This window comes from Varanus komodoensis, unplaced genomic scaffold (genome assembly GCF_004798865.1).
Source record: "Varanus komodoensis strain SLA01 unplaced genomic scaffold, ASM479886v1 scaffold6_4, whole genome shotgun sequence".
Classification (NCBI taxonomy): domain Eukaryota; kingdom Metazoa; phylum Chordata; class Lepidosauria; order Squamata; family Varanidae; genus Varanus; species Varanus komodoensis.
The window spans coordinates 3,220,820-3,248,160 of record NW_025336347.1 but is presented as its reverse complement, the minus strand read 5'-3'; the positions used below and the strand labels follow the sequence as shown (position 1 = coordinate 3,248,160).

General features: G+C 41.5%; 1 protein-coding gene across 1 annotated transcript in view; it reads left to right on the top strand.

Annotated features, from left to right (window-relative positions):
• Nucleotides 1-1,637: 1,637 nt before the first annotated feature.
• ITPR1 (inositol 1,4,5-trisphosphate receptor type 1) overlaps nucleotides 1,638-27,341 on the top strand; it is a 267,869-nt gene continuing 242,165 nt past the window's right edge. The window contains exon 1 of the mRNA XM_044451697.1: nucleotides 1,638-1,742. Within this exon, the coding sequence (XP_044307632.1) occupies nucleotides 1,642-1,742 (101 nt within the window). The 5' untranslated portion in view covers nucleotides 1,638-1,641. The remainder of the gene's footprint in view (nucleotides 1,743-27,341) is intronic.

The window sequence follows — 27,341 nt, the reverse complement described above, 5'->3', positions numbered from 1 at the left end:
AGCTACTAGTCATGATGTATCAAAGGCAGTATGCTTCTCAGTACCAGCTGACAGAGCACCAGCTTTTGCACTCAATCTGTCCACAGGCTTCCCAGAGACTCCTAGTTGACCAAGATGCTGTACTAAATAGGCCTTTGGTCTGATTTTGTGTTTTTAATGGGCTGTGAGACTATTGGAACCACATTCTGATCTAGCAGGCTTCTCTTTGTTATTATGCACCAGACTGAGTGCTTCCGGATGGACAGTTCGTAATGCATCAATCAAAAGTCAGTGTGCAGTCATTTTATCTTTTCCTCTTTAACAGATTTTCTAAAGTAAGAGAAATGCAGCAGGGAAGCACAAGAGGATTAAAAACAGAAAACCACATTGTCTGAAGCTCCTATAAAATATGAAGAAGGCAGGTCAACTGCACCTTGGCTGGAAGCACCTTGAGCTGTTTGCTTGTTGTTGTTCATTGCACAGTTGTGTCCGACCCATCGCGACCCCATGGACAACATTCCTCCAGGCCTTCCTGTCCTCCACCATCCCCCGGAGTCCACTCAAGCTCACACCAACTGCTTCAGTGACTCCATCTAGCCACCTCATCCTCTGCCATCCCCTTCTCCTTTTGCCATCAATTGTTCCCAGCATGAGGCTCTTCTCCAGGGAGTCCTTCCTTCTCATTAGGTGGCCAAAGTATTTGAGTTTCATCTTCAGGATCTGGCCATCTAAAGAGCAGTTGATCTCCTCTAGGACTGACCAGCTTGATCATCTTGCAGTCCAAGGGACTCGCAGGAATCTTCTCCAGCAGCTGTTTGCTCACAAGAATGTATATTGCAGTTGTTGCCCACTGTACCGCAACAGTCACAATCTCTCTCGCTCATAATGTCACAGATGGTTGAAATTTTTGGCTTAGCTCAAGATTATTTTGGGGGAGGGTGTCAACCTATAAAGAGTATTTGGAAAAAAGTGGACCAAACAAAATTCCCTCTTGAAACTTCTCTATGAAATTGAACAAAACTACATGGGGGAAGGAATGGGGGCTATCTCCCTTCTAGCTTTAAAATTAATATTTCTGGATAGGGGGTAATCTCTCCACCTATTTATATTGAAATAGGGAGGAGCTCCCAGTCCAAATAATTGGCTAGTGGGAGGGGGGGAAGGGGAGAAAGAAGTTGCTCAGCCAATGACAGCTCAAGAAAGTACTTTGGCTTCAACCGGTCGTTTGCAACACATTCCTTTTGATCCACCACAGTGTATAACATTGCCCCGTTTGCAAAGCAGCCCACCCTTAGAGCGGGGTGCATGCCGGAAGCTGTAGTCCTCCTGTGCTGCTTCGTTAGCTAGCAGTGGGCGGCGTGATCTCTCCGGCGCAGACTACATTGCCCATGGAGCCGGTCGGGAGTATATAATCAGCTGCGGAGAGCTTGTGAAGTGCAGTAACCATGTGGATGTGCTGCTGAGCTAGCTCTTGGCGTGAGGTGTGAGGTGAACGGGGGCTGTTGCGCCTCCATCCCTAACGGAACTCGGCAAGAGCGAAGGGCTGCCTTCGGAAACATGGACTTACAAAGCGGCTAATAACCCGCTCCGGCTCCAGGGCGAGCGGAGCCCCATATGCAATCAGGTAAAGGCAAAGGGGGTGGCGGCGGCGACGACAGGGCAATGACAGAGACCAGAAGCAGCCGAACTTCTTTCCTGCCTTGGGTGACTCGCCAGCTTCTCGGAATCGGTTCGTTGCAGCCCTGCTTTGACTCTGGCTTTCGGTGTGTTTAGTCCCCTTATCTGATCACGCTGCTCCTGTTTAGACTGGAGGGATTGCGGCTTTGGTGGAGGTGGAAAGAAGCAACAGATCAAATAGCGCTCCTTCCCCTCCCCCACTCTCCCCTCCCCGCGCCTAAGTTTGTAACTCTTGTCAGCAGCAGCAGCAGCAGCAGCAGCAGCAGCAGCAGCAGCATTCACTCCTTTGAAGCTGTAGGGGAAGAAAGCCGAAGAAGTCAGCGACCTCGCTTGAAAGGCGTTGCTGAGCCAGACGGGTCCTCGGCTAGTTAGAACTTATTGGCCACTGATGCCTCAAACTGATAAGGGGGCGGGTGGGACGCGTGTCTGTGTATTTGTGGTGTGTGTGTGTATGGGGGGGGTAGCTGATGTATGGAGAAAGAGGGATAAAACTGCAGATGTTTCCCCGGGTTTGAGAAGGGATGCACAGCTCGCCAGCCTCTCGCATTCCCTCTTAAAAGGTACTTGTTTCCTGGAAACACTGTGAGATTTTCCTTCGGTCTCTGTTGTTGTCTGAAGCCGGAGCAGCTCAACGTCTCTCTTGATCCTGACGGTTCGGTGGCAGCAAAGTTTTGACTTCTGGGGACTTCCGAAGTTATTGACTCGATTGCTTTGGTTTGACTAAGTAGAGAGCGTGAAAGCGTACACAGATTCGCTCCAGTTAATGTGGCAAGGACATGTGGAAGGCAGAAATAAAGATCCCCGCCCCGCAGTTTAACTCAAGGACAATTCAGTCAGTAGATTACGATGTTGTGCGAATCTGCCAGTGATGCCCCCGGGAGGAGGGAGACCCGAGCTGCGTTCACACAAGTGGTACCAAACCGCATGATTCTGTGGAGGTTACGGAGCACCTGAGTACGTCGTTCCTGGGGTATTAGACAGAAGGGAAATGCAATGTCTTAAAAAGAGACCTGTTTCTTCCTTTTGAACCTGTTGATTGTGTGAATGAAGTGAGAGGCTAAGTGAGAAATGGCAGGGCTGTGTGAACAGAAACACAATCCCACCCCAAAGCAGGATGGGGGAATAGAGCCATTTATCGTTGCTGTAGTGTTTAAGAGCAGTTTATTGCTCTTTTTCTTTTTCTTTCTGCTTTTTTTAATGAATTGGCTAAAACAGTATGCAGTATTCCAAATACAGCTCGCCCCCCCCCCCCACGTATGGGTACTGTGATACTGGAAGTTTTACTTTCAGTCCCTTTCCTAAGAATCCATAACATGGAATTAGTTCTCTCTCTTTCCCACACACATACCATCACTGCACCCTGAGATGACATTTCTTTTCATAGGACTTTTGGAACTCTTTGCCCTGTTTGAGTTCTCACAGTCCTGAGTAATGTTGTCTTAATGCAACCCCTTTGCTCACCCCCAACTCAGAAATGGACAAATTAAAGTGCAGAGAAAATGACATTATAATAATATAAATAGCACCTTTTCTAGTGCATAACATTGTAGACACTTTACCTTTATTTTCCTCCATTGCAAGAATGTGCTCCTGCTCTCTGCTTCTTTGTTTTTGACTCCTTATTGACTGTACCTTTCCTCTTAGCCCATAACCTTAAAGTTTTCTAAGGTGCCTTTAATAATAGACTATGTCAGGAGCACCAATCCACATGTTTAATACTCTCAAGGAAGCCTTAGAACTAAACCAAAAAATAGAAAATGTTAGGTAGGACTTACTTAAGCAAATGTCATAGTGTACTGATTCTTCATTAGCAAGGCTCTTTCTTGCAATAAATCCTAGCTATATTAATGAATTCTTCCATTTTACCTGGTATAGATATACTTTAGTACGTATGTATACCAGTGATTATTTTTAATTAAACCATCTGTGCAACAAATGCATGAGTAAGACTTGATATTCCCAATTTATAGATGGGTAAATTGAGGTTGAAAGAATCCATGTGATTCCCCTCCACCTTGCTTTGTTGTTGTTCAGTCACAAAGTCATTCCCAACTCCTTGTGACCCCATGGACCACAGCATGTCAGGCTAGCCTGTCCTCCACTGCCTCCTGGAGTTCAGTCTTACTGTGTGTCCATATATTCAAAGATTCCTTCAAAGTGCTTGGATGATGTGAAATAGTTGAGCTGGAAACTAGGCAAAATGATTTTTTACTGCAGGCATTTGTTGCCAAACTATATCTTTCAATATATAAATCCCTTTGCAAATGTTGCATCCCTTCGCACCTTCTTGTATCACCTGAATAGAGTGTCTTTAGATCTTCATTATATTTCCTTCCAAGGATGGCCTTCACCTCCACTGTCCTCCTTAGTGCTATATGGTAGGTGCTCAGCTCAGTGAGATATTGACTTAGTAAATACTGCATCCTTCCCAAGTAGTTTAGAAATTGTCAAGTTACAATTTCCAGGCAGTGCTGAATGAGGCCGCTTTAGATTACAAGCTCTCCATCACTACATAACTGTCTCCTCTCATGTATTTTAATACTAAACTGTCATAAAAGTTGTCAAATGTGCAATGTTATGACTAGATTTCATAAGGCCTAATCTAGGGTTGAGTAGAGAATAATATACTTGTTACAAACTTTAGAGTAGGGCAGACTTGTGCAACTTCTACCTTCCCCACAGTGGCCTAACGTTCCCCAACCACCTTGAAATCCTCCCCACCATTATTCTGCAATCCGTTCTTAGAGATCATCCTACAGACTGCTGTGCTAGTAGAAGCAAAACAGTGGTTATATCAGGATTGCTGGGCTATGTGTGGCTCCTAATCTCTAAGCCAGTATTGCAAGTAGTCTTTGTACACTGCTAAGATCTTATGGAGGACACTTGGAGCTAACTAGTAGAATAGGGGTTGGAAATCATTTGGTTTCCAGATTATTTTAGACTACAGCTCCCATCCTTCCTGACCATTGCCGTTGCTATTTGGGACAGAATGGAGGTGGAGTCCACAGATTCTGCAGGCCTGCACTGGAAGATTCATGGAGGATGGAATGGGTGCGCTGCCCAGTCTTTCTGGTCATTCCATTTCCTTGCTCTCATTTCTTAAGTCATACACACTACCGTTTTGGGCTCTGCTCAGTAAACTTTAGAACAGGAATAGATAGCTTGCAGATGTTCAGATGTTTTGGCCTAAACAGCACATGAGTTTTAGCCTGCCTAGCCAATGGTGAGGGAAGATGGGAGCAGTGTGCCAAAACATCTGGAGGATGTCCCTTCCTGTCCTGTCTTAGAACAACCCTGCAAGCAGGTCTTGCTCCCTTTTCAAAAGGTAGATGATTCCCCTGCCTCCTTATTACAGACAAGAGGTTACAATACAGGAGTTTCAATTCATTCATGGCTTAAGTAAAATTTGATGCAGGAACTCCTTCATTCATCCTCTTAGCTCAAGACTACACTAGTTTATTGGGCATTTTTGAGCCAACATTTGCACTTGGATTACCCTGATATCAGTAAGGATTCAGAATTACCGTGTTGTATCCCTGTTAGCCAAAGAGACTACACTTTAAATAGTGTCGGTACAATTCTGAAAATTCAAGGTAATTTAAAAATGGATATATATCATTTTTTCTCTTTCTGAAAGCCATTCCCTTGAACAAAATGCTATTTTTATTTTTAAGATATGTGCTATTGTGTTAGAATGGGCCTCTATAATAGTAAGTTGAGAGTGTGTTTGCTCCTCCTTCCCTCAACCTTAAAAAAAAGTTGATATATAAGTGAGAGGATGTATTATATAAACACACATGAATGCTGTTTCAGATTTGGCTGGGGATGGTCTTAAATGGTCAAAAGATGGGTAGCTGCAGCTGGCTAGTTCTAAGGGTCTTGGTAACTAGTCTAGCAATCTAAATATTTAGTTGTTTCCTAGACTACAATAACTGCTTTTTTTAAAAAAAGGCAAAATACTTGACAATTGTGTGTTCTTTTGTGTCCTGTTTACTTCTTTTTAAAGGCTAATAATCGGACCTTACTCCAAATATTTTGTTGCCTGAGGCAGAAAATTAGATAGTATCTCCCACAGATAATAGAAACATATATAGTAGTAAATGATATAATGGTCCATTTTGATAATCTTTCTTGGTACTCCAGCATCTGCAACCTTATCCTGCTGAGTGATTAGACTGGCATTGCTATTAAATGTCAGTGGCTTTGGTTTGGGTCTGGATGATAGGAATGTTGGAATCTGCTTTTTACTGAGTCTGACCACTGGGCCACCCAGCACTGAATTTTCTGCACTGACTGTCAGTGGGTTTCTCCGAAATTTCAGGAAGGGGCTTCTCCCAGCCCAACCTGGAAATGCCAGGGATAGGACCTGGCACCTTCTGCATGAGAATCAGTGTGATGTAGTGGTTAGTTCAGGACTGGGACTCAGGAGTTCTGGGTTCTAGTCCCTGCTCAGCTGTAGAACCAGCTGGGTGACTTGAGGCTAGTCACAGTCTCAGCCCAACCTACCTCAAAGGGTGGTTGTTCTGAGGATAAGATTGAGAGGAAGAGACAAATTATGAAAGCCGTCTTGAGTTTTGTGAAAGGAGAAAAGGTGGGATATTAATATAATAAGTGAGTACACTTGTGGTTGAGAAATTGAATTGGTTCTTACATCATGATAAACTTTCTCCAACATTGTGCTTTAAAAACATGTGGGAATACAACTCCTGCCATCTGCAAACAGTAATATCATTGGTCATGCAGAGCTGAGTTACAGTGACACGTGTTATCCAGCACATCTGGAGAGCACCACATTGGGGATGCTGTGCTAAGCCATAGTTTAGCATTAGAATGAGCTTGAGCTCAGACACTTCCCCTAAACATCTCCTGCATGGCTGTGAGGAGGACCTTGGAAGGTGTCACTTCCATGCAGATTACTGCTGGATTTGAACCTGACAAACTGTGGCTACTTTTATCTGTGGTTTGTTGAAGCAAATCCATTTCAAATGATGGGTTATGGATCTGGATCATTTCATTAAATCATAGTTAAGCTCTCAGATAAAGCATTAAATTGTGGTTAATGTGAAATAAAAGTGGAAGCCTCCAGTTTCCATTTGAGGCTACGCTGGGGGAGAAGGCAGTGCAGCCCATCCTCATAAAGCCAACCTGAGCATGACATACACATCCTCCCAGTAAGGTTTTATGTAAGGAGTCATTGCAAGTATCCTGATAGCCCTGCAGCTGATAATGATACTTCCTTAGCAGCAGCAGGAGAAAAACAGCTCCTCTTGAAACAGTTCCCTTGGAGAACCCATATGGTGACATATAGCAAGGGAACCCAGGGAATGAGTTAATGGAGCAGCCAATTCATTGAGTGTTCCATCTCTGCTAAAACCTAAGTGGTGGAATAAATGGTGGGTTTGCTATGGCTCTGTAAAAGCAGGAAGCTGGCATTTGCTTGAGGAGGATATACATTTTTAGTTTAATGCTTGAATTAAGAGTTGATTTTTACCTGAAAGCAACTGATAGGAATTCTTACAGATAATCTTAATGAATTTGACTTGTTTTAAGGCACCCGCTTAAGAGAGGGGATAGCCATATGTCTTTCTTTTGAAGAGGACAGTCCTTTATCTGAAAGGGCCTTCCTCTTTAAAGAAACATGAGAGCTGTTGTTCCTCAAAGCAAACACCTGAATAGCAGGTTGAACAGAAGGGTGATGGGCTGCCTTCTATACACAGTTTTCTATACTATAATGAAATATGCTGTATTCTTCTTTAAGCTATGATAATTATTTCTAAATTGGCATCTATGCATATAAATGAGTATAAACACTTTTTAAATGAAAATTGTTATCCTCTCTCTTTGTTTTCTCATTTTGTTGATATATTTGCTTGGTGATCCATAACTGGCTACTCTATTAAGAAATGGTCCATCAACCATGTTCTAGTAATGTGAGCCATGAGGACATGAAATGGGAATGGAGCTTACATTGGTTCTCCCATTTAGACCCTGGAAGGTAGACCAATTGCTATGGATACCTCACCACGTATTATAAAAGTTGGGGATCACTCTGTCCCTGTCTGCAGTGAAGAAGTGGAATATATTTTAGATAAGGCTGTTCTTTGATATGGTTGTTATTCACTGCTACAATTAACTGTAATACAGTAAGTGAATTCATCAATGCAGCATCATAAACCAGAAATGAAACTGTCTGCTGGATAATTGTGATTTGGATGCCAAATGTGCCCTTCAGGATATAGCATGCACATTTTCCTTTTGTGAGGGTCTGTATTTAGACTTAAGCTCCAAAGTTTGTGGGGTTCAGTTTTGCTGTTATCGGGAGCAACATAACACAGCCTACTAGCAAATGGGCACCCACCCCCACTCGATCAGGTTTTTTTTATTATTTTGAAATGAGTATTTGGATTTCCTGTGGAGTTTCATTAGTCTCCTATGTGCAACCACATAATACTGATCTTGTGAAGTGATGGATAATGGGTGTTGCATTGATCATACAAGTAAATGTGTCTCTTTCCATTTTATCCATGTTCTCCATGCACAGTGGATGGTGGTATGTACTGAAGCCCTCTGACAAGTTAGGTCTGGATCCTTTACAATGTGAAACTTGTCTCTTTTGAAATAATAAGAATCCTGGGATATACATTGTCCCTGCTCTTGAGTGCCAGACATAATCTACTTTCTAGAGTGTTGAAAATATACAAATTTAAATCCTGATGCCTCTGATGGATACATTAATATATTCTGCACATGTAGTTCACTCAGAGTTGCTCAATATCACACTGTGATGAAACATTTGCTCATTTAACCATAGCTCAGTCTTGTGTCTGAATGCAGCCATTCCCTAGATCAGCATTTCCCAGTCTTCTGATTTCTGTGCCACAGTTTGGGGCAAGTTTTGATGCTCCCCGTTTTCCTGCTTCTCTACCATTGGCCGCACCAGGAAACCCAAGAGTCTTCTTACTCCTTGGAATAATGTCACTGCCCATCTTAATCTTAACAATGCACCTTGCTTTCCCAGAATGAACAGGCATCTTCCTACCAACACTGATGTAGCCCAGTTAATAGTTCCTAGCTACTTGGCACTCAGTCACTCAAGACCTAGGGTAAGATAGTGCTTTCTGTACACTGGTAATGTTCTCCCTTTGTCTGATTGTTTTCCCTTTGTCAACCCTAATTGGATCTGGTCAGGTACGTAAATTCCACTTTGGCAAAAGCATGGGTCCTCAAACTATGGCCCACGGGCCGGATTTGGCCTACTGTGCCTATTTATCCAGCCTACCTCAGAGGTTTTGGACTTGCCGTGCGCGCACACAGCAAGGCAGCAGCTTGCTCGTGCGGAGATCGTTTTGGACTTGCTCGGAGAAAGCAATCTGCGCGAGCAAGCCGCTGCCTCACTGCACACACCCGCCCCACCTTGCTGCGCGTGCCCCCCACCCCCTCACCATCCCGTGCCCCCCGCTGGCACTGCCTTGCCTGCCCGTGCCCACTGCCAGCACCTTTCAGCTGGCCCCCTGTTGAAAGTTTGAGGACCCCTGGGCAAAAGGGTACAGAACAGGGAGGTATTTTAGGCAATTCCCCTATTCTGAGTGACATGTGATAATAGATACATTTTTTCATTATGTAAATTTTTTATTCGTTTCCCAGTCTGGCCATTCAAGCCACTTACAAGACTTTAATGTAGTGCACATATATAATAATGATAGTTGCTAAATCACCTGGACAGACCCATTCCAGTTCTTGATCAATGATAAACAGCTGTTTTGGAAAGTCTGGATGGAGTTCTTTCTTCCCTTCCATAACAACTTGTAACTTGCCATTTTATTCATAACCATGAGAGTTCAAACCTCCTTTTTCCATTGTACCAGAGAAGCCATAAATGTTGATCACCAACCTGTTGCTGAGAGGCTCCTTTCAGCTATTAACATGTAACTCAACATCACTAAATCTCTGGGGGTCTGATCTTTAATATTATCCAGGAGTATAGTTGTTGGGGTTAATTGCAACTCATAGCCTGTAATTTCCCTGATGCTGGTTACATTTAATAAAGTGATCTAATTTTTCAAGGCCCATTTCAGCTTCTCAAGAGAAACTTCAACAGTGCAGTGTTGCTTCCCATCATGCATTTTGGGAAATGCTGATTTAGATTATGCTTGCTGTACTGTCCGGGTAGGCCAGCCTTTCTCCAATTGCTTTGTTTAGGATGTCCAGCTTTGCAAAACTGGGTTCTTTTCAACACCAGGAACAGCAGCATCTGGGATGTCCGTTTTCTGGGTGCTGGCAAAGCAACCGATGATTTTGACTGCTCAAGTGACAGCCTGTCATGGAATATGCCTGGTGTTTTCTCAGGACCCTGTGTGTTTGTGTGGGTGGGAGGTGGCAGCAGTGTGGTGACCTGAGCTAGAACAATCTGTTCTGGTATTTGTCCCATAATGCAACCTTATCGGTGACAGAAGTGGAGCACATGTAGTCGTCCTCTTGTTAGGAGTGTGGCTAGGCAAGAAATTTACTGCATCAATGATTTTTCAAACTTACTTTATACCTCACAAGCATCTTCTCCAAGCTAGTAAAAGCTTTTTTACAAGTGCTATCAGTTTGGGCATGGGAGGGAGCTGGGAGAGGTAGAAATGCATGTGAAAAGTATGCACACAGATGTGTACATTGAGAGAACTGTTACAGCAATGGGAAGTGAGAGGTGTAGAGAAAAGGCATACATTTTAAAAATGTGCTCATTAGCAAAACCACAAACATGAATCTCTATATGGATTATTGTCATAATTGCAAACTTATGTTTGCAAATTGTATAGAAATGGGATCAAATGAGCTTGAGTTTAAAAATTCCACCATCTCGGTGATGTCAGAGTGACAGACCTCATCATCACTAGTTCCAAATGTTAAATTGGCAAATGGCAACACAACTGTATAACCAAACATAAGGCCGGGGTTGTGCAATAAATGATAAGCAACATTAGCAGCTGCTGCTTGTTTTGTTGGTGGGAGAGCTGGGCTTAATTTTGATCCAGGTCTTTGTCTTGGAACTTGTTTTGTTAACTTTTTCTCTAAACAGGTACAAAGTGCCTTTTCATTTCTGCTGAATAATACTTGACACAATCCCTTTGCACACAGGATTGGGAAGTTTGCTTGGATTAAACCATGGCACCTTTTACTTCGGTTCATTCCTAAGGCAAAGGTCTGTATCTTCCTTTGCAGTGAGAGGCACCTGGGAATGGGGTGAACAGCAGTAACTCTCACACCACCCAGCTTTTTATACATGGGTGGCTTCCTTTGAATGACTGAGGTACATTTCTTCCCTTGGCCCGAGAACCCTCTTCACTCACACTTTCAGCTGAACCAATTTTCTTGGCAGTCATAGCTTAAGCAATGATTCTGCAACTGTGTTCTAGGACACATTGCTATGCCACAAGCAAGCTGAAGTGTGCCTTAATAAAATATCATAAGGTCAAAGAGAAACTGCAGACTTTATTTCAGTATTCTGTTGCAACACTGTCCATCTAGCTGACTGAGACAAGACCCATAAGTAGGACATGAATGCAACCTCCCGGGCATATGCCCCCCAAACTAGTGTACCTATCACAATTTCTCTCTTGCCAGAGACTATATAACCCTCCCGGGCATATGCCCCCCAAACTAGTGTACCTAATCGCAATTTCTCTCTTGCCAGAGACTATATAACCACCATAACTAGTAGCCATCGATAGCCTTAACCTCCATGAATTTGCCTAATCCGATTTTAAAGTAATCCTAGTTGGTGGCCATCACTAAATCTTGAGGGTAATACATTCTATAGTGCTGTGTGGGAAAAGTAAGGCCAAAGCAAATGTTACTTTAAAGATGCAGCAAGCGTGCAAGTAACCTGATCAGACCCAGATATTACCTTCAAAGTGTGTGGGGGCCTTTAACCCTCACCCTCTAGTGTTGTGGTCTTGATCGGATTGAACTGATCCTGTAAATTACCAGTAAAAAGGAAATCACTTTCTTGCTATCAGTTGGTAGCTCTGTTATTATTGCAAGCATGACTTATCTCTTCTCTGAGCTAATCTACAGGCATTGACAAGTTTGCAGTTTCTAAATAAGGAATTGTCCCTGTGACTACAAAATGTGCATTATCTTGACTCTTGTTTCTGCTAACTCTGTGGTGCCTGTGGCTGAGACTCACGAGTACTGACAATTACGTGGTTGTGTTATGTGACAATTAGTGCTGGTGTGCATGCTAAAAATACTTGGTGTGCCAAGGTGTTTTGCATGCTGAATATCTTGCTACAGAAAATGTGTTAACTTAGGGCACACTGAGCTGCTTGGAGGAGGTGAAGACATATCATGGGGCGGGGGAGCAAAATTAGCATTAGAGCTAAAAGCAGCAAGACTATGTCAAGGCTTTTACATTTTTCAAGACTGTTTTAAAAAGTCTCCCATCTTTTGAGTCAAAATTCCTGAAATGTTCATTAAAGTGTTGAAAATTATAAGGCAAGAAGCTCCTAAAAGCCATCCTACACAACTTATATCACACCATGGGGAATATAGCCCACTAGTCTACTAGGGCTCAATAGACTTCCCTTTTCAGTTTTCATTGCCACCAGTCTACTGTCTCAAGCATCTGGAACATCCTGTGCTATATGGCGGGAGGTCTGCAGATAGGTCACTACATTGTAACATGTGCAGACCTCCCTCCACCCAATGATTTATTTATTTATTTAGCAAATTTCTATGCCGCCCGATTCGCCGAATGATGATTCATCTTGCTCTGCGGTGCCCCTTCTTCGGTAATGAGCAGTGTCGGGGGCATTGCTGTTGGATTCCCTTGGAGACTTGCAGGGCAGTCACTTATACTTGATTTACATATCCATACTTACAGGGAGTACCACATAAATTGCATTGCAGCAGCTGAACACCAATAACCTCAGTTTGCTCAAGGGACTTTGAGAATACCTTTTGTCCCAGTTAACACTACCAGTGATGAGCAAGAGTTCCTTACACTAGTGCAATATAATCTATGTTGGCGCTCATGTTCATTTGGATGCTGGCCATGAAGTTTTGTACTGCGTGGTTAACCCAACTGTCAGAGCAATATGACAGTGGAACTGGTTGCTGAGATTGGTTGTAGGCTCTCCCACACTGGAGACATTAGAGAACAAAGTGGACAGTCATCCAAGTGGGATGGTGTAAATTGGTGTCTTGCAACAGGGGCTTGGACCCAGTGGCCTTCTTGGCCTCTTCCAATTCTGCTATTCTATGATTTTATGATAATTGGAGGAAGCAGCATAAGTAAATCTATTAACATCAGTTAACTGTACCCACATGGTGCATAAGATAAGAGATTAAGCTCTTAATCTCTGTGTCTCTTTCCGGTCCTCCAATTCCTCCTTTTGGTTTTTGACTGGGAGATGAAGGAGAAGGGTATCATTTAGTGTATTATGTTTTCTTTGAAAATCATTGCTGAAAGATAGTGTTTGCCCCTTCTCTCCATCTTTGAACTGACAGGTGGGCATCATGAGCATCGCAGCCTGATTTCATGCATCCCTCAGGCTAACTTCAAGGGTCCTTGGCTTGTGATCACTTCAGACCTTTGGCAAGATGATCTGTCCCTGGCTGCTTGCTTAATGGGAAGGACATGAGAGAGAGTGAAAGGAGACTAGCAGAGGGAGAGCAGAAAGAGACAGACAGACGGACAGAAAAGTCAATGCCCTTCCTAGGCCTGCCAGCTATTGGCTTGAGAGCCACTCACCACTGCCATGTGCCCCTGATAGACTATTTAATAAATCAAATAATAAATACATACAGTGGTTCTTAACAGTTGAATGGTTGTCCATCCTTGTTTTGGCTGGTAAGACCTGTCACTGATGGCACACACTTGAATAAACATTGGCAAGGGGAATAGATGTAGCATTTTATTTGACATATTCATAAATGCTGTTATAGAGGGGAGGAAGAATGTCAGTATACCCCCCCCTTCCACATACATATACTAACTGTTGCTGTAGGGAGAACATGGGAGAGAGGAGGCCAGTTTGCATATTAATTTATCATCATTATTTATATTGTGGGGCATGCAGGATGTGAATTCTAGAATCACCACCTGGGCACAATTTGCTGTGTTCCTTGAACCCAGGTGGCAAGGGTTGTTGGAGAAGGAAATAATCGTTCAATAACTCTGCAACAGCACATGTGTTTGGGGCGGGGGCATTCATTTTCTCCTCCAGTGAACCATCCTCATGTTTTCCTGTTACTTCTTCTCCTCAGCTCTTCATGTTTTCCTGTTGCGGGCTAGATCATATTTAAAAACTGCTTCAGTCTTGAGACAAAATATATTCTCTGGAGACTTGCGTACAACTTCTAGTGTGCCCCTGTGAAGATAGCTGGCTCGAGCATGCTGGGAGTTGTAATCCTTTTACTACATTGACATATGCATTGGATTGATCCCTAAAGCTGGTGATAGTGACTCCAAGGTTTGTGTGTGATGGGTATAATTATAGAAGCAGGTGACACATAGAACTGTGGGTCAGGACCTGTACCAACTGCAGATAATTACAGATGTCTTTGCTTACTCAAACTAGTTTTTCTGTTCCTTCATCATCATGCAGACCATCAAATGGTAAGATTAAGTGCTTTAATTCTGCATTTGGTTAATATCTGAAGATGTTTCCTCAGTAAACACCAATATTTTGAAGATGGGTTGTACAATAACATTTTGGTACCTGATAGCTACTAGGTAAACCCCCTAACACGCACACACATAGGTAGAAATTGAGAACAGCCATGGAGCATTATAATATTCAAAGGGCATGGCCAGTTCTTTTGCAGTTGCCTGACGGGAAGCATTTGAGGGTCCCAGGAGAGTATGCCATTTGCTTTCAGAAAATTGATACTGTTTTGAAAAGCTAGTGCTTGCTTGCTGCTTACTCTGTCTCTCAAGTGTCTTCCTTTGGATCCCATGGGCTTGGAAAACTTTGGAGCTCAAAAGAGTGTGCTAGTACATCAGCTCTGCTTTCGGGGCACTGCATTGATGGAGTAGGAGCAACTCTCCATCTATCGGACAAAAGTTATTGTAACTAAGTTGATATGCAGCTAGGTCACAGTTATTTGCAATATTTCTGTTAAGAATGTGCATGATGATTGGCTGCAAATTTTAAGCACCTCGAGGAAGACAGATATGCTGCGATCACGTGGAAAGCAGGCTAGTAACATTTGTGGCTACTTCTCAGGATGAATATTACTCCAGTAATCTCTGTGATGAGAGGGTTTTGCCCTTGAAGGACAGCAAAAGGTAATTTTACATATTAACAATTTAAATAAATATAACTTTAGCATACTTGCATGCCATGACTTCAGCAGGGGCTACAAATTAATAGACTATGTTTTTGCAAGTAATCTGGGGCAGGAAAAATTGTTCTTAATTTTATTTTTCCAAAATAGCTCATGCAACGCAGAAGTGTTTAAGACTTGGAGATGACGGGTTACTGCACAGAAATGAGATTGCTGCTACAATGGTATAGGTCTAATGTTATAAAACTAATGTTTACAGGGAATATTTTATACTGATAATTTAGAATCACTAATGTAGAAGCATTGAAGCTGCAAAACCAACCGCTCATAGCAGATGAAAGCAAAGTGGTGGGGTTGTTTTTTGTTTTTTTTTAATAACCTTGATGGCTTTGTGTAGGCTGAATCAGGTCTGTTTCTCAAGCTCAGGTTCAATTTAATCACAAGAAGAGCTATTTGGGCCTCCTGTAGTGTAATAATTTTTCTCTTCCATATGGCAGATGTAGACTGACCCTCATTAATTGAGGCCAAGGGTATATCCAGTGTATCTCTGAAGCCTTCATATAACACTATATGTAAGGTGGCCTTGTGTCCTCTTTTCGTTTCCTCTGTTTGAAGGGCTATTATCAGAGGACTCCCTTCTTCTTGAAGGTGCCTCCTCTTTGAAGGGCTGACCTGTCCCAAGTCCAGGTTTAAAAGTAAAGTATGATAAGAACTGTTGCCCATCACCAGCTAGCACCTGAAAAGGTGGGGCCATTGGTCACAGTGAGATTGATTGATTGATTGATTGATTTGATATAGGAACATAGAAACAGAGTGAGTTAGAAGGGGCTTCCTGAGCCATCTGGTCTGATCCCCAGCTCCAGATGGTTTTGCTCATGACATGCCTACCATGTGCATGTCCAAAATATTTCAAAAGCTGGTTTTCATGTAACCTAATTTCTGTGTACTGTATGTCTGCACAGTTTCTATTTGAATTATCATGATTATTTCTGAATGTTCATATCTGAAGCTCACTTAGCACACACATTTATGTTCCCTCTTTTTTTTTTTTTTGTTTGCACATGTTTTTTGGAGATTAATTGTTTTTTGGAGATTTCTTGTTTTTTGGAGATTAATAATTGGCCATCATGTGTTTGAGAGGCAGCCATCAAACATGGTAATAACTTCTGATGAATTCTAAGAGTTAGCATGCAAGCCTATGCATGTTTAGACAGAAGGAAGACCAGCCAGCTGGGGAATGATGGGAACTGTAGGATATTTTTCTGTCTAAACATGCATTGACTCATAACTTTGGTTCCTTCCTGTTTCTCTCTACTTGAAATATATTAAAGAGAAGGCACCTGGTACTTCCTCTTATCAGTACTGATTCAGAACATATTCCTAAATGTATCACTAAAAGTTCTTTATTACATTGCATTTATATTCTGCCTTTTTCCTTTTGTGAGGAACCCAAGGAAACTTACATAGTTCTCTATCACTCCACTTTTTATCATCACAGCAACAACCTCATGAGCTAGCTTAGGCTGAGAGTGAGTGAGTGGCTTAAAATCTTCTAGTGAACTTCATGGCCAAATGGGGACTAGAACCTGAATCTCCAAGGTCCCCAGTCAAACACTCTCTCCACCTTACTACACTGGTTCTTCTGCATGCTTTAAGGCTGTGCGTTTTAAGTCTCATATCTCTTTCTATCTTTTTTACTTTGTGAATTCTGAGTAAGACTTCTGCAGCAAGCTGTGTTTGTGAAACACTGACCTGGTTTGGACTATTTATGGGGCAAGCAGACCATGCTAGTTTCTTTTCCCTGCTCCTGTACGCTGTGTGATTTCCCTAATTACCCTCATGGTGGGTGGCTTCCTGTGTCTGAACATGGCCTGTGGGATGTCTTTGAAACTATACAGCAGAGCTCTACAAGAAGCCATGAATTCTGGGGCAATTTCAGAGCCACCCCTGCCATGAACCTCACTTGGTCAGAAGACAGGAATGCTCACAATGCATGGTAAGTAGGCAAAATATGCCTGTGCGACCAGCACGTGGGGTGTGGGGGAAGCAAACCATCCTGCTTTCCACCAGAATTGTGTGAACTTGGCCATGTGATCTGAGCTATCTACAGCTTCAGTGAGCAGAGTGTAAATTGGAACCTATGGTGAGTCTTTGGCTAATTTGCAGTAGGTGGGCAAGGGTTTCTGACACTCAGAAAGCAAGAACAAAATTGTTTTTCCCACTTACATTAGATTGTTTAAATAAAGAAAGCTTGGGGTAACTTGTGTGAAATGAATACAAGCTCAGTACAGCTCTCATACTGCAAAGAAATCCCCAGGCTGAGAACATGCGTAGAGTTACCCCATTTTTAAGACATCTAAGCAACTGTCTTCTGCCATTTCCTCCTAGATCCAGGAACCTAGCATCAGTCATTTTTCTGCAAGGCAGAGGGCCTTAGTAAAAACTATTAAACATTATAAAATGTATAAACAGAAATTAAACAGAGCAATTACAATATTAGAAACTGAGCTTAGTGAATCAGAACTAAAATATACCTGTGCCTATGCACAGTTAACACAGAATTTGCAGTTAACTGTGATGTCAGGGTGGATTTTTGAAGTCACTACAGCAACCTCCTGGGTCATGTGATTGAAATGCAAAGTAGGTCCAGTAAATCTGATGTTCTGCCTGTGCCTGATCTATAGGGATCCACAGATTGTGACTAGACTTCTGAATGCTTGCTGACTTCCAAAGAGCTCTGACTTGCTTTGGACATTCACATTCTTCAAGACTTTAATGGATTAATTTGTGGCAGAATACTTTACTGTCATTGGCCCACATCCAGAAGGATGCAATCACTACTGTAAATTACATGGCGCTAGTATAAATCATTCTAGTGCAATGGCAATAGCATTAGCTGGCATACTGATTTCCTGAAGAAACAATTGCTCTAGCTAATGGTCTTGGCGTTGTACTAAAATAGTTTGTGGTAGTGTAACGTAATATATGGGAGCAGTTATGCCTATGAGATACTGTCCAAGATTGGCAAAGAACTGAGCTCTATTGCAGAAGGCCACTATATTACTCTATCACTACAGAATGAAAAAGAGTAATGCAGGCATACCAGAATTGCTCAGCCCTATAATAATCTATAATACAGAGATTCGATCTTTCCTTCTGAGTAGATGAGATGCACACAACTGAGTTAAGGCAGGGGTTTGTTTCTTTACTAGCAGGTACCTGACCCTACTTCTGGCTACTATGGTTTAAGAAACTTTTGGTGCATTATCAGCAAGTTAGTCTAAGAAAGCTGTCTTGATGCTTAACAGAGTCTGGAAGTTAGCTTTTTGGAAATCAGTTACTGCCCCGAGTACTGTGCCAAGTGAGAATGCTCTCTGGTTTTGATGTCCCAGACATGAATTAAACTTTCCATCAAATTGCTGCTGGTCAGTGTGGATGGTGGGTCTACTTGTGTATGTTCATGTGTGGCAGTGTGAGCTGGTTTCCCATGAACCTGCCATTTAGAGGTGGTTGCATAAATCCCCCCTTAACCTATTTCTGTTATGAACTTGGCAATCCTCTAGATTTTCTTCTATCATCCACTAGCTCACACTGCTTATTTGGACAGATTAAGCAATTGCTTCACACATCAAGGGGCGGCCACTGCTTTTAAAATGGCTTAAAACTGTTTGAAGAAGATTCACATATACTGCACAGGGATGGATGGTAGTGCAGTCATCCCCACCTACACACAAGAGATTGTGACTCCATTATGTGTGCCTCCCACAAACAGATTTTATAGCATATCAGTATTTTTTAAAAAACTTCCATAGCTAAGACTTTAAAAAAGGCCTTTAGGACTGTTCCCTGGGAAAATGGTTCCTGAACAAAGCATTCACTCCCAGCCAGCCTTCACTGTAACACTTAGTTCTGGAGATTAATACTTGTTCTCAGTAAGGATCACTAAGGATCAAAAGGCCATGCAGTCTTTTGTTCTTATTATTATTTAATACATTTCTAATCCCTCCAATAACTGGCCAGGTGGATTACAACCAAGTGGATTAAAAATTAAAATGCCATTTTAAAACACAGTTAAAACACAAAATACAATACAGATGTTTTATAGAATAAGATGCAAGAGAATAAACAGAATAGGAGTTGATAAAATAGCCACAAATACTTAGAATTAGTTCTTTAAAAGTCCTAGGAGAAAAGAAAGGACTTTGCCTAGATTAGAGCCAAAGAGATAATAGTGTAGGTGAGGTGCCTGGTGAATCTCTCTGAGGAGTTTATTCCACAGGAGGGGTGCTGTCACTGAGAAGGACATCTCTCTTGTATCATCCTTTGATGAGGACACCTAGACGAGGGCCTCTGAAGAAGCTACCTCATTCCAATACTTCATTCTTTGTTCTTTGGGACAACTGAGAACTTCTGTTCATTATCTCAGCAGTTCATCCAGTCTGGCCAGCATGAACAGCTACAGCTGTATGGAAAGATATGAGTGTTACATAAATTGAGGTCCCAGGTTTGGTTCCCACTGTCAGCAATTAAATGAATCCCAGGTAGCATAGCTGGAGGAGACTCTAGGGTCATATTAGACAGAGAGCCCTGAGTAGTACATGGATTAATGGTCTGACTTGGCTTCATCCAGAAAGCAGACACCAACAGATCAACAGATCAACATTGTTGGTATTTATACTTCCGCTGTGTAACGCCTCAAAACATTCCAGAGTCTAATAAAAAGTTTGTATATGTTGTAAGATCACTTAATGGTTCAGGGTATATATTATTTGTGAATTTTTAGTATATTCTTTAACAATTGAGAGTATTGATTTTTTAATAGCTGCTTGTTAAAGTTATAGTTTAATTAACCTTGAGATCTAGCGAAGACCTGCCTGAGAATTTGGAAGATTCAGTCCCATGGCCTGGTGACTTCCATAAGCGTGTGTGATCTGACATTAGCCATCAGCATCTGATCTAGATCTGCTTACTCCCTTATGTCTGATACCACACACACACACCTATATACCATACACATACCTATACCCCACACACACACACACACACAGCCACATCTTTTTGGGTGAGGCCATGAATGTGGCTGCTCAGCTTGAAGGACTGCAGGCATCCTATGCAGTGCACAGATGCCTTGCCACTCTTTCTATCCTTTTACCCCTTCTGTGAGGTCACTCTTGGAGGTCTCTTACCTCCAAAAAGCAGCCAGTGTGGTTCTTTCTCTTCTGGGAGGATGAGAAAAGGCGGAATCTGTGTGCAGAACTCTAGCTCTAAGATTAGGACTCTCTTTGACCTTGGATCCAGATCCAGAAAGTCCTGTGATTCTTCAGAAACTGTCTAGGATCCATAAGATCGTTCTGTTTGTGTCTCATGTCACTTTTTCAACTAGATGAGTAAACTCCTAAGGCTCAAAAGAGTCAGGGAGGAAATAGAACATCCTGAGCTATCTTGTTTAATTATGATTATTACATTTATGAGGCTACATGATTTGTAGTCAGTACTAAAGCACATGCTTACGTACATAATACCACAGAGTTTTATCTATTTATCTGAGTTTGCTTATCCTGCCTTTTTGGTCCAGCAATCAATTCTGCTCAGGATGTTGTGCAAATGGAAGCAGGGAGTGAGTGAATAGGCTGTCCCATTCATTCCCATCCACCCAGCTCCCTGGTCACTAGACCCAGTTCTATAACTAGCTAGCATTTTCCCTTTTCATTTGTCCTTTGTCACAGACTTGCTACTTTGAATCACTTGTTGTGTGCTCTGAATCTGACCATCTTTTTTTGCATTCTGCCTTTTTTTCTGGATCCTTATTAAGCTTTTTACCCTGTCTTCACCAAAAGCCGGATTGTGCGCTTTGAGGATAAAGTGGGGAGGTGTACCTTGTGTATGCTAAACTGCATGCTAGAGATGTTGAGTACAATCTGCAATTTAACTGTGCTCTCCTAAGGATACTAATGGCAATGAAGACCCCCACTGGAAAGGACACTATTAGGATCCTGGACCCATCAGTTCCAAGGGACCAAGGATGGTAGGGAAGTGGGGAAAGTGGTTGTTTTCCCCTTGGTGGTGGTAGCTGGTGCCAGTGGGCACTGCTGCACAAGAACTTGACCCTTCAGGTGGGGTTGCCTATAGGCTGCAGGTAACCACAAAAGGCAGGGTGGAAGTTCCGCAACCTACAACAGAGAAGGACCTTTCTCTGTATATCTGGAAGCTCAAATAGAGATGGGTACACAGAACGGTCTGTCCCACTGATAAGAATTTAACCCCCAGGATAAAAAAAATTAGCTCTGCCAAAATGACAGTGAGGGGCTATAGGTGAAGCTACTATAGGGGGAGATCATTCCTGACAACTTCTAAAAGGTTCTAGAACCTCTTCAAGGAAAGTCAGCACAGAAGCAAATATCTTCGACTATAGTGAAACTCTTGTGAGCTTGACTTGATTGCCTAGCAGACCAAATTTCCCTATATATACCCATCTGACCTTTAAGGGGAAGATCTTGCTGGTTGTTTCCCAACGGAATGTTGCCACAGAATACCTTGAATGTGGGCCTTCTCAGTGGTGCCACCCACCCTCTGAGGAATTCCCCCCTCCCCATGCACTTAACGACACAGAAAAATGTGAGATGTTTAAATGCTTCCTGAAAATGCACTTGTTCACCCAGGCTTTCTCTGGCTTTGTAATTAATTGCAATTAAACATATGTTGCTCCATCTTACTGTTCCTTTTTTAAATTGTTATTGTAGCACAAATAGTTTTTAATAGTGGGTTTGAATGTGATTTTTATTATTTACATATAAACTGCTTTTATTAATTTGTATATAAGTAACCATAAATAAATATTTAGCTGTAATTTTAGGTAATGATATAAAAATAGTTATGTTTAAGATGTGTCCAATCTGTTAATATTAATGTATGATGTCAACATGGTTGGTGCTCCTGCTGTGGAATATATGTTTTACTGGTTTTGATGCTTTATTATTGAATTGGTTATTATCTTGTTTTATGTTTTTCTGATGATTTTATTGTGTAAACTATCCAGAGAGCCAAATATTAATGTAACATTTCCACAGCAGTGTTATTATGAACCAAATTGCTGTTCCCGGAATAACGAATTGCTGTAAATTATCTACTTTTACAGCAGCATTGTACTTTTACTTTTACATTGACGATACGTTGATGTAGAAATTCTGTGAGTGAATCCTGATTTACATTTCAGCTCTTGCTAAGAAGCTTACATCAGTGAAAGCTGATGGCTCTAAGGTCACTGGGCAGTGTATCCACTTTAGCTACTTTGAGGATTGGTTCAGCCCCATCAATAGCTCCATTAAAGCTCAGGATAAAACTCAGAGTAGATATACCACCTCATTAACATTGGAACCACCAGCTTCCACTGAATTGTACATAATTCTTACACTCTTAGAATAACTTGGGTTACCCAGTAGAACTTCCTATAGTTTTATGGCAGAGGAATTGAAGTATCCATGTGAAATATTCACACAATACATAATTAATTTATGGTTCTGTAATCCCCCGGACAGTGTCAACTTTGTGGCATCTCCAGGTTCAGAGGCAGTGAATCTATAAGTACTAGATGATGGCTGGAGATGGCAGGATAAGGCACTAGAATTGATCACCATACTTGGGAACCTCTGGAGGCAGCTGGGTAGCCCTTGTCAGGGTAGAACGTTGGGTTTCATTGATCCAACAAAAATACTTTTATTTCAAAAAGAAATTTACACTTAGCCTTTTGTCAGTCTAGCTGCATCAGGAGAGAAAATGTCAACATGGTTCAGTGCTAGGAGTAGGACTCAGGAGATTTGGGTTTTAGTCCATACTCAACCATGGTACTAACTGGTCACAGACTCTCAGCCTAACCTACCTCACAGGATTGTTGTTGTGATGATAAGATTGATTGGACGAGAAGGAGAATTATATAAACCACTTTGGAAGAAAAAAAGCTGGAGTACAAATATAATAAATAATTTAAGCAAGAAATCTTTCTATATATATGGCCAAACAAGAAGGCTAAATTAGGTAATAGATAATTTGTGCATGCAAGACTTTTTATGTAGAATGTCTCACTTATGAATATTAATGGGGGACTGAAAAGGCACATTTTTTAGGGTAGGGTACTTATTAGCTCATATTGATATTATGATCTGAATTGCAAACACAAACAAATTAAATAATTAAACAATTATTATTTGTGATGCTTCAAGGATAGAGAATGCTCTCAATCTTCTCTCACCCTCCTTTGTGTGTTTCTCTCTCTTTTTCATAGGCTTTTAAAGATACCTGTACATATATGGAAGCAAATAAATGAAATGCTTGACCATTTTTAGGATAGAGTTGTAGCTATGAGCTAAGCTTGAAATGATTTGAAACTGTGTAGGTTAACAAAAGGTATTATTCAGGAATATTTTGGGGACTTCATTGTGCATGCCAAAGCATAATACTGCTGTTCTAAAACATGGATTTCAAATATTGAACACAACATGTGTGTGGTATACCGAATTTTAAGTAATATAGTGATCCCAGCAGCATTTAACTGTGTAAGGAAATGCACAGATTCTAACTCTTAAGGTTATTCTGGAGCTGCCCTATTGAACAAGGTTGAAAACTCTTTTCCTTACGAAGACGTGTGTTACATAATCTTTATATTAAAGATGAGGGAGAACAATGACTTAATTTTATCTTTTCCTGTGTGAAGGGATTATGTGAATGACTTGCCTTCTGAATAGTCAAGCAGGTTGAACACTTTACATCTAACCAATGTGAATAAGATAATTACTTTACCATTTCTGTGTATCAGCTTGGAAAATGGCTGGTGCACTGTATGAGAAAATGGCATCTTTCAGATCCTTTGAAAGATTTCGACTACTGTATCATTATGATATTTTGGGCGAGGGATGTTTTATCTGCTTGTAGGCTGTGAGTTGCTCATCAGTTTAATGTAGCATTACATTTTAGCAAAGTACGTGATAATTCCAGTCTTAGACTGGACAAGCAGAGCTCACTGGAATCAGACACTTGAAGAATTTTGTTGCAACATGTACCTGAACTTTTAGAAATGGCTGGAGGAGTTACTCATCTTTCTGTAGGATTTAAAATAACTTTCCAATACTTGGTAATTGTTGAGCTATTAGAGGTTAAATGGACTTGTTCCTGAGATTCTCCCCTCCCCCTGGACCCATATCCTTGGTTTAACAAATGTACTTTAATAATCTCATTTTTAAATTAACTTATTTCTAATTAAATGTGCTTAGGTCAAGCGCAAATTGGTGAAATGTTGGAAAGTCTATGTTTAACTGGAGCTCTGTGACTTCTACTCAATGGTGAACACTGCCTTAGGGCTAAATGGAAAAGCTAGCATTATGTGGGTCAACACAAGAAACTAGAACTTCATAATTATTTTAAAAACCTAATGGGGATACTTCTTCCCCATTCTGAAACTAGGTCCCCTGGCCACCCATGGCCCTCTTCATAAAGCCAGTGCGGCTCAGCGCGATATCTTACTTGTGTTTCACATCATCTTCCTGATAACTGATCACAGAGCCTGGACGCTTTTACAAGCAACTATAAAGTGGGAAAGACTTGTTTCGCTTGCATTAAGGGCATCCTCAGCCTTTACCGCAACTAGACAACTGATATACTACAGAAGAACTATATGTTACCTTCACGGGTTGAAGCAGCAAGCGACTGCTCCCAGATTTCCCTCCAGGAATCTGAAACTACTGCCGCAGCTGCATCTAAAATGAGGTGCTTTGGGGAAAGTGGAAGGCATTGGGTGTAGTTGGGCCTGGTGAATGGGTAAAGTGGATCAGGGATGTAAGTGTATTTCATTAAGATAATATGTGGTGCTTTTTCTAATAGAAGGTGAAATGACCTAATAGCATAATATTAATTTTAGCAAGAATTATTTTGCAAATGGAAAATGAATGTGTAGGATGATGCATTTGGATTTAGATTTGAACAGCTTTGAGAGCGCATATAGAGTAAAAGGATAGCTTTTGTCTGCAAATGAATGACGAGATCAGTGTGTATCCATCTTTGGACTGTGTACATGAAAATGAATAATCTCAACTGCCATTTTCTTGTTTTGTCAGCTTGTTCTTTTATCTCGAATATTATTAGAATATTTTTGGCAGGACGGCTTCCTAATTAAGCAGTATTTTTCCCTCTCTCCCTTTTAAGGTTACCTGTTCATTTAGCCAGCTGGTGTCTATTTGAGTAAGCACTCTCCTTTTTGTAATGGAACCAAAGAGACTACATTCTGTATCTGTCTTGCTCCCCAATTTATAAAAGTCTGAGCCTGACAGGGTATCTTCAGCAGGGATATGTGGACAGATGATGATGATGAATTAATTGTGTTGCCTTTATATCCTGCCTTTTTTCCTCCTGGAGGAATACAAAACTGCCTGGAAAGCTCGCCACCACACCATTTTTATCCCTACAATAACAACCCTGTGAGGTAGGTTGCGTTGAAAGTGCACAACTGGTCCAGGGTCACCCAGTGAGCATCGTGGCTGAATGGGAACTAGAATCCCTATCTCCCAGGTTGACAGCCCAGCCCTCTAACCAGCAACTAACACTGGCTGTCAGGCGAGGAGCATGAGCCAAGCAGGATGTCTCAGTAGATGTGTCTGTCAGTGAAGCATTTGGCTATGTTTCATGAGGGCCTATTTGTTTCACTGAAGTGGTAATTCTTTGTCTGGACTATACTGCTTAAGGCTCCAGGTTAAGGTACACACCTTAAGCAATTTCTTCCATGCAGAAAACTGACACTGGGGAGGAGAGTGGTTGTGAAGTTTGAGTTTGAACCATCTCCTCGAAATCTAGTTTTCTAAGTGCAAAGAAATAGTACAGTCACAGGATTACAGCTTGGTGAGAAAATAAGTCTTTATTACCACCAAAATGTGGTTCCATCAAAGCAGGATTTGCGTATAGCTCATGGTGGATTTTTAGGGCCAAGAAAGGTAGGTTGGATTTTTCTGCAGAATCAATGGGTAGGGTATCTCTGCAGCTTTTGGTTGTTACAGGCTATTAAAAGAAAGGCAGCTGATGGAATTTGAGGCTCTTTGTTGAGTCAGTGCACAGGCTTAAGAGTATGTTGAAACCCTGTACCCCAGTATCTGCAGCACGGAGCTAACAGATACTCTGTCAACCATGGGGATGTTCACTCTTGCCCTCAAAAGAGACAGCAGTGGGTGTTCACTGGCATTCCCCATTTTTGATATACGATCATGCATTTATATGAAACCTATACAACCTTATACTAATTTTATGTAACCTTCAATAAAAATGGGCAAAATACCCAAATTAGTATTCATTTGAAACTGACGTTTATATGCCACCCATTCATATTTCAAACACATTCTAAGGTCAATCCATTGCATCACAGGAGATGAGATTTGCGATTTTAGCAGTCAAAACAGTGCAGAGAATCTATTTCCACTGACCTTTGTTAATTTCCATGGAGCTGTAAATAAAAGAGTGTGTATATCAGTGAATATTAAAGACCCTTCCAGCACAAAATTTATCTGTGTTAATAACCTTCTCCTCACAAAAAGCAATTACTGGACTCTGCCAGAATGTATCTCTAAAAACAGTTTAGCTGTATTATACTACCAGCTAGCTGAATTAAACAATCCTTTATTAAAGACACATTGCTGTGTTCAATGGAAATGTAACAAAGTTTTTGCTGAATAAAATAAAGCCTAGTATCATAGGTGTGACAGGTAGATGCCAAAGTGGTAATTCATTGATTGGTCGTTTTATTGTGGTACACACAACAGTTTTTCATGGTCCCAAATGTGCCCATGGGTAAAACAGTTAGCAAAATGTGCTGTACCCACTTGCCTGGGAGTAAGCCCCACTGGAATCTATGGAATTTACTTTTAAGTACCATTATACAGGATTGTGAAATAAGCAAGGCAACTTTCTCTTCAAAGAACTGTGCTGTGGTTGTTACTTTAGCATTTGCTATGAAACTGGTGAAACTTGCTTCTCGATATATTTGAGGTTGGTGCATAATTCTATGGCTGTAACTTGCCTATGCATCAGTGATTCCACTGCAGGACTGAGGAACGTCACTTCCTTTTTTAGAAGGAGACGTTTTTAGCTGCAAAATGAAGCTGAACAGCCCTTCCATTGCTAATGAGACAGAGCCTCCCTGATTTTCATTATTATGTGCCCTTTGCCCATGTCTAACTGAAGAACAACCTTCCCCATATTGGACTTCACCAGGTACCTGGTGTCCTGCCGGCATTAAAGGGGCTGTTGGAGTTGTGGTCCAATGCATTTGGAGGATACCAGTTTGGGGAAGCATAATGTAGGCTGTATGCTAGGCAGTGATAATTTAGATCACACAGGAACAAATGGTTCTAGGTATAAAAGGTGAAAGGTTTTGC